The 8,731-nt window shown below is 45.3% G+C and overlaps 1 protein-coding gene across 1 annotated transcript; it reads left to right on the top strand.

Annotated features, from left to right (window-relative positions):
* Positions 1 to 1,384: 1,384 nt before the first annotated feature.
* On the top strand, positions 1,385 to 4,219 carry LOC138300626 (transcription factor HES-5-like). The gene is made up of 3 exons (XM_069240237.1): positions 1,385 to 1,506; positions 1,821 to 2,001; positions 2,360 to 4,219. The coding sequence occupies exons 1-3, from the start codon at positions 1,444 to 1,446 to the stop codon at positions 2,578 to 2,580; spliced, it is 465 nt and encodes a 154-aa protein (XP_069096338.1). The 5' UTR covers positions 1,385 to 1,443; the 3' UTR covers positions 2,581 to 4,219.
* Positions 4,220 to 8,731: the final 4,512 nt, after the last annotated feature.

Raw genomic sequence — 8,731 nt, 5'->3', positions numbered from 1 at the left:
TCGAGTTAGAGCTATTAGCATTGTAAATTCCTAACTGGGCCTTTCTTGCCACACAAATTGAAAATGAAAAGTAAAACGGTTGATATAAGCGAGCCAATTCAAAGCACCATGGCTGCCTTAAGCATGAGTGCAAAGGAGAGACACAAAAGGAAAAAATAAGTTTGCTCGCAGTCAGACGTTTCGGCAAACGTGCAATTAATCATGTAACAGGGTCTCTGGCCTAGGCGGTAACAAAAGTACTGCAAGGAAGGGACAAATGTATAGCATTTACCAACGATAACAAAGGATTTTTGAAAGGCAAGCCCATGAAGGAGTGCTAGTGATGGTCGTGTGGTTGGTGTGGTTAAAAGCCCACAGAAATATTACAACACGCCAGAGCGCTTGCCTGATCGACCTAAAAAATGTCTAGCAGCTAGCCATGGATTGCTTTATAGGCTATACAGGTTGAAGTTAAACTTTATTTGTTGCTTAGTACAGGTGTCCCTCGGGCAGATTGCGCACTAGGCCGGAAGGTTTTGGGGCCTTGCTGGGGGAACGCTGGCAGGAGTGCAAGAGAGTGAGACAGGAGCCGTGTAAAAGGACGGTGAATTCATGGGGGAGTGGTTTGAATGCAGTGAGTTTCAGTTTGGGGTTTTTGCAGGTTGGCGGTGGAGCTTAAGGGTGTGAGGGGACAGGGAAAACCATTGCATTAGTGAAGTGAGGTTGTTGTAAAGTTTCAGCTGCATACATCGCATAATAAACTTGCCTTTTGCACTTAACCTGGCCTGTTTATTTCTGCGCCGTCTCGCCTGATTGCAGTTATTAGCCTTAACTGCAAAAGCCAACCATAATGTTCAGCACTGGACAGTTCCACACAGGAGCTGCAACAGGGTGGGTTTCCCGCGAGATTTGTTCGCGCGTTGTTTATTTTGTCCAACTCTCAACGATGCTGCACGTTAATTCATTTTTTGCAAATATCTATTCCCCCGTGTAAGTTTACTGCAGAGGAAAACAAACTATATATTCACCGAATAAAAAGTGGAAGTTAAAGAGTTGATTGATAGCTTCAGGTCAATCCTGACCTGCAGCACAGCCAGGAACGACAACACCCCTCCTACCGCCCCTCTTCCTTTCTTTAATGTTTATGACATTGTTTAGCTGGTAACAGATGCCCGGAGCACTGACACAAGCCTGAGCTCGTGTCACTTTAAATGACTTTCCCACACTCTGTCCTTTGTGTCGGGTCCCAGATGTCCCCCCTCCCTCCCTGTACCGTGCCACACTTCTATTGTCCCTGCTGCTCTCTGATTGGCTGCTGAGTGTGGGAACCTCTCTCCAGCCCCAGACCCACACATTACCCTGCAGGCGGAGGGGGATAAATAGGGCAGGAGGGCGCGAGCTCTTCAGATACAGATCACTGTGGGTTCACTGTAGAGACCCTGCGCTTCACCCAGACCGGACAAGATGGCGCCTTCCAGCACCTTAAGGGCATATGACGAGGAGCTCGAGGGGAAATATATTAGAAAGGTAAGAGTTAAGGAAATAAACAAATAATATATATATATATATATATATATATATATATATATATATATATATATATATATATATATATATATACACACACACTCCATTTTTAAAAAATAGGGAGGTTATACGAGTTTTGAGTAAAATAGACATGCTTCATATACTGTATCTGCGGGGGAGGGGGGTATTCACCTTTTAATGTTAGCCTAGCTCTAAATTAACATTATTATGTACTTAAACCGTATTGCCACGACATAAAATTAATTTCGGCGTTTTTTTCAGTTTGATAACAAATGCTAATTTTGTTTCTGCAGCTGAGGAAGCCAGTGGTGGAGAAGCTGAGGAGAGATCGCATCAACAGCAGCATTGAGCAGCTGAGGATGTTACTGCGGAGAGAGTTTGAGGAACAGGAACTTTCGCCCAAAGCAGAGAAAGCGGATATCCTGGAAATGGCAGTGAGATACCTGGCCCAGCGGCTGCAGACACCGGCACCAGGTGAGCGCTCGTGAAATGAATTTAGATTTGTTGTGTAGAAAGGTCTGTAGTTTAGATAAAGAGACACAGGCTGAATGTGATGGGAAGTAAAAGTGGGTGACTTTTTTTAGTTACTAAAATGGCTAAACACGCAAACTATATATGCATGTTTGCACCGACAAGTCTGTGAGCTGGTTTTGGTGGACCTAGTTCAACAACTTTATGGGTGCACAGCCATTTTTTCATACAAGGGGAGGTCGTTAAGAAATATTATAACACTTCTCTTAAAGTAATTCCCTACGCACGTTCTAAGATGTTGTGTGTTCACTTCACGAAGTGAAAATGTACAAGCATTAACCCCTCCTCTCTCTCCCTGCAGCCGTGGCCTCCAGTGAAGGTTACTCCAGGTGCCTCCAGGACTCTCTGCACTTCCTCTCCCTCCACGGAGCCCCCACAGAGACCCGGATGAAGCTGCTGCGGGCCCTCCATAGACCTGCGGCTGCAGCAGAGGCTGTGTGTCCTTCTCGGCCTCCGTCCTGTCCCAGCAGCACTAAAGAGCCCGCCCAGGACAGCCCCAGAGTCCCGTGGAGACCCTGGTAATGCGGGGACTGCGGCCTGGAATTTTCTTCGGACTTCTTTAGAGGCCTCGGTCCCCTCTGAGGGGAGAATATTGACTCTCGTGACTGGGGCTGACCCTGCTGTGCAGGGGAGAGATTACTGCATGTCAAGGAGTGCAGCGAAGACTGAGTGTATATCCTCATAAAATGGACAGCGAGTGGATTTTATATCCTCATAGGATGGACAATGTGTGAATATTGTACTTTTTTAGGATGGACGCTGTAAATTTAGTGCAAATTAATCTATAAATCTGCCAGCCACATCTATTACTTTATCGTTTAATATACAGTTCTTATCCTATTTGGATGTTTCAGGATTATGATTTGAGTCCACTCACTGATCGGTGCACCTAATGTCTTAATCAAGGTTGATATGAATATATATGTGTATTTTCGATGGAAAATATATCAAGAGAATGACATGCCTTCTGTGAAAGCAACGTGTTCGTTCTCGTGTCTGGAGCTGGCCCTGCTGTGCAGGGGGAAGTTTACTGCACTTTAAGGAGTGGAGTGAGTGGATATCCTGATAGGATAGGCAAAGTAAATAATATATCCCGATAGTCTGCACAGTGTGTGAATGTTATATCCTTATATGCTGTGAAATGTAAATATTATATCCTCACATGATGGAAAGGGTGTGAATACTGTTTCTTTGCGATGTGGCGCTGTCTGTATTGTGATTTTAGTGAAAATTAATTTACATATCTGCAACAATCACATATACAGCTGGCCTCAGAACCCCTATGCAAGTCCAGTATGTGGTTAGACATTAACTTTTCTTACCATCTGCATACTACATGATTATGAATTATTAGTCCATCTAGTGTTATGATGCACAGAATATCTTATATCAGTTTTGATATGTATGTCTTTTCAATGGAAAATGTATCACAAATGACATGCTTTCTATGAAGGCAAACTGTGTTTCTGTACTTTTGAAAACGTGAATTGTCTGCAAAATGTGATGTCACAGTGTGCACATTTAATAAGTAGTCTACAAAATGAAATATTGTCTTTTAAATATCGATGCTGGTATAGCTCTATTTTCAATTGAACATTTTGAGTAAAATGTCTGCCTTCTGCGAAATCCACGTGTATTTGTGTACTTTCATTAGAAGTACATGAATTATCTCTTTAAAGAGTATGTGAAAAAGACCACATGTATTGTGTATTCTCCAAAGTGTAACATTTATTGTTGGTCAATGAATGAGAGGAACAAATATCTCTAGTGCCCAGTCCTCATTTTAGAAGGTGTCTTGGCGCTGTTTGTGTCAGTTACACAATGTTGTGTTTTCTTTTATAAAGATGTTCAGTGTGGTGACCTCCCTGCCATAGATTTGTAACTCAGTGACTGAGAATGTTCTACTTCCGGGTCTTCTACAATATTTGTAGGGCTGCGATTATCAGTGGAAACTCTTTAAGTTACAGAATGAAAACCAGTATTTAGCTCCTGTGATGTGTATCAGATGTAAGTGTGTCCTGTGTGTTGTCTCAGCTGTGACCTTTTGGTGACATTGTGTCATGTCATCGTACACTGTTATCCTTTATGGGGGAATGTGTTGTAATCTATGAAGATGTGATCTTTTCAATGACAGAGCTCAATAAATATACTTTAAGTATAAGTAGCTTTTCTCAGTGTTTTTCAATCGATGGCTGAGTTTTATGTACAATTCACAGGTGAGGAAGTAATAGTACCATGTGTTAGTTAAAGCGCCTAGAAACAGCAGAAACACAGCATGGGACGAGATAGGAAAACACTTTGATATTATTATTAATATGATGCGCTGAGAGAACTCCAAGCACAATGTGGGAGTTTGCTTCACCCCTCCGGGACCAGGTGTGCGAGTAACATTGAATGATGTCTCGTGTACGAGTGTGAGTGCGCTCCAAACGCAGCTGGGAGATCTGACACACCCCTTTCTGCAGAACACTCTCATACACAGGGAATTCTGACACCACCGAGAGGAGGGCGGGGCATTTATTACACTAAAGGTTGGCAGAAGTGTAGGTGGCCCCCTGTGTATATAGGCAGGCTTCATGTTCGGGTGCCGGAAACAACACTTTTTATTTCCATGTATAGATATTGTACAGCATGGCATTCACCCATTCATTCTATTAATGAGCATGGGTGGGATACGGCCTGAACCCCCCCACCCCCCCTATAAGTTAACCCCATGTATCATTGGGCACATTGGCTCCTAACCCTTCCACACAGCTGGAGATCTGACAACTCCTGAAGATCCTCTGAAGCTCGGAATTCACACACCAATGAGCTCTGACCTCAAGGGGGTGTGTGTGTGTGTGGGGGGGGCAGTGATGGGGGCGGTGCTTTGGTGATGCTCAGAGCTGGCAGCTGTATATTATTATTTCTAGCAGTTTTTATTAAGCGGGAACTCGACCTGGAAATATTGGAGCACTTCACCTGAGCACCAGTTACATGACACAAGGACACATTCATTTTCTGTAGGCACAGGGAAATTAAGTGATTTGCTCACAATCACAGGATGTTGAGCCGGTGCCGAGACTCATTACTGGTTCCCCTGCTCCATAAATCGGCAGTTCTGGCTGTTACGCCACATGTTCTCTCACTTTCTATTCCAGCTGCAGCATGTGGCATTTTAGAACTTATACCAAAATAATGTAGATTACATAAAAAACATAACCACAGTTTTAAGGACCTAACCTGCCCCATTAAAGCTGCATAGGCTCTGCTGAGAGGCGCCACAAGTTTCCCATTAAAGGTGAGAGACTGTACCAAGACCTACTCCAAATAACCAACTTATTCACCCTGGTTTCCCAATCCCACCTTCCTACCCCTGAAAGAATGGACTTATCCCACCCCATCTTTCCAGGAGACAAAGCAGACTGGCAAACCTTCCTGCGTTAGAGAATATAACAATTCTCAGGCCATATTTATTACAACCGCATAAACACGACATAAAAGAACATTATCACATTTTTACAGTATTTTTGCATCCTTATTTACAATATGCATCTCAAATCATTTATGGGGCAACTAATACATGGTTTTTCATAACTCAGTTCTTAAAGGAGTCATGGTTGACCACCACCCAGGCACCTGTGGCATCGACTATAGACTGAGGGCCGTGTTCCACCCAAACAAGTTACACTTCACAAGGTGAAAACTCACTCGCCTCGTCAAGATAGAGGGGGCATGGGCCAGCATGAGAACTGTCCCCCAAAACAAAACCATGCCAGAGCCAACCATAAGAAGGGATCCCTCCCTCCCCCCCTGGCAAATGGGCCATACCTTGGTTCCCTCGTGCAGTCTCCACCCCACTAAAACCGCAGGGCCATCTGATGGGGCACTGTGGGGGGCCACGAACAGTCGCGGTAGCAGGTGTCCCAAGCCCTTTTCTAACACCCTAACCCAGGTTTGAACCAAAAGGCTTCTGTTGCATCTTGAATTTTCCTGCACTACTATTCTTGATTCCAAGGTTGTCCACCTGCTTTGTGCCCAAACATGACTCCTTCCTTCCTGTGGTCCCCTAGCTGTGCTATCCAATGGGGTGGGTGGGTAACAATAGTCGTTCTCCTCCCGAAGTGAGGGCACATTGATGGTCAACAGGGGCAGCCAGGCAAAAAAAAATAGGTGAAGTTGTTGGGATTTGGAGTCCCTTCTAATCTTGCCCAGCTGCCCCAGCCAACCACCCCGCGAGCCCACACCACGCGTCCACCAGCCAATGGGCTCACCCCCTGGGTGAGCATGACATTTTTAACAAATGTACAGCGCCCACAGTCCATCCTGTCCAAACCAGCCCGCACCTGTCCTGGGGGCGCGCTATGCAGTGGCACGCCCCTCAACCAGAAGCACAGCTTCCCCGCTGAGAAGTACTTGAGTTCTCAACACGGTATAGAATAATGCGTTTAGGGCCATATGTACGAACACATTTTCCCATAGACACAGAATGGGTAAAACCCTTTGCTACATCTGGCCCTTAGTTACTTACATATGAATATGTCGTTTAACAGCTTAATAACTATTTACAATTCAACACTGACATAACGCGGATTTCTTGCCACACCACATGAAGTTAAGTAAATGAACCATGTTCAGAAGCCTGACCGTGCACACTTTCAAAGCCTCGTCACGGGTAGTAAGCGCTATAAATGTTCACACTGTAGGGCACAGCACGGGTGAAAAGTGCATACACAACAAAGTCACTCTCACACAAACATCATTTTCACTGACACAAGAGGTGCCCTCTTCTCATGTGGTAACATTAAACCACGCACTCTGCCTCCGCCCCCTGAAGACATTCCGCATACCTCGCACCCCCCCTCAGTCCGCAGGTGAATGGACGGGTCTGACGCGTCAGGAGTTTCCCACACTCAGCCCCAGCCACAGACTGAAGGGACAAAGTGAGGCGGATCAATGAGTCCGGACAGAGGAACAGCTGCAGAGGAGGAGGGGACAATGGCTGGAATGTGAAGAGGAGGCGGACGAGTCGGTGATAACAAGACGAGGGTTGATGCATCTGCCTTCGTAATCTGAGAGAACCCGACGGATGCGGGTTCTGCCCGGATTTAATCCCCGAGAGGTTAAACAGAACAAATCCTTGTTATTTGTGGTGCCACTAAATACCAAGATTGTATTTTGTGTTTAAGTCTGTAGCTGGCACACGGAGTTGTGTGGGACACATGACAGACAGTACCTGCATTTACGGTTCCTATATATATCCTTATGAAGGCCTTACCTGGACATATCATGTATCTTCCTTGTACATAACGACGCTGCTGAGCGTGTCATGGCTGCACGCGACATAAGGTGGGTTGGCGGGGAGGCAATGACAGCCCCTCCTAACACTGCTGCAACTAAATTTGTACATCTGACAGAAGGTGTCTGGTGCCCTTACCTACGTAGGATGTTCCTTTAACACAAGGGACGCGATCTTTCGAGAATCACTCTTACCATTTCCAGGCCCTATAGTCACACCATTCGGCTTCTCTGTACGTAGACTATTTCGATATTTAGGTGACGTGTGTCCTCCCAGAAACTGTTTATCACACCTGCTTGCAGTGTAAATAGTGTGATGCATGGGCTGCAGCGTTGAAAACATGGCTACAATGGGAGAAATAAAAGGAGCGCAGTGTTATTGCAAGACGCGTGCACATGAAAGTGTATGTCCTGCAAAGTGCAAGGGTCGGTAAGTGTGTGGTGCTCGTGCAAGTGGGATGGAGGTTGAGGGCCGCTCTCTCTTCTCTTGACACAACTTGAAAGAGTCCGGCCTGCCCCGGGACATGCCAGTTTGATGTGCAGTATGTCCTCGCCCCATGTGGAACCCCATCCGCAGAACAAAGCTGAAGGCAGCATGTGCCGGACCTCAACACACCCAAAGACCTGCACATCACAGCATTGAATGAGAGGGTGCGGTCAGTTAGAAGACCAGACACATATATAAAAGGGGAATGCCCATATATTGACATTTAAATGAGTGTCTGGTATTAATAGGATCAAAGCAGAGAGAGTATGTCTCACAACGCTGCTCACTGCGATGGAAAATAAGGTCAACCCCAAACTATTGAAAGCGCTGCGATGCTTTATAAATGTAACTCTGAGCGCTATACGTTTCCCAGTTAATAGTAACGTGAAATGCGTCACCATGTATAATTTCCTTCAGATGAACCCGCCTCACCCATACTCCTCTCACACCTGAAAAGTGAGGGGTTACAGTGCTGAGGCCCAGTGCCCCCAATCACATCACCCTGACCCTTCTCCGGTGGCATCAAGTGACTGACCATGCTGTGATGCCATTCTTTGGGTTTGACCAATGACTTTGTGTTTCACAACTGCGCATATTAGTTGCTCAATGTTCACCAGTAGCACATTATATGTTTTGTTCAGCTTAGCCGCCTATTGGCTTTGACATTGCATTAGCCCTTACATTCTGTATTCTGCCTATTGGCTTTGACATGCTGTATTCAATTTAGCCGCCTATTGGCTTTGACATTGCATTAGCCATTATTTTCTGTATTCTGCCTAGTGGCTTTGACATGCTGTATTCAGTTTAGCTGCTTATTGGCTTTGACATGATATTTGACATTACTTCCTATATCCAGCTTAGCTGCCTATTGGCTTTGACATGATATTAGACATTGCATTTTGTATTCAG

The sequence above is a fragment of the Pleurodeles waltl genome, chromosome 6 (assembly GCF_031143425.1).
Source record: "Pleurodeles waltl isolate 20211129_DDA chromosome 6, aPleWal1.hap1.20221129, whole genome shotgun sequence".
NCBI lineage: Eukaryota > Metazoa > Chordata > Amphibia > Caudata > Salamandridae > Pleurodeles > Pleurodeles waltl.
Note: the sequence above shows the minus strand (reverse complement) of the source record. Positions and strands in the feature narration are given on the sequence as shown.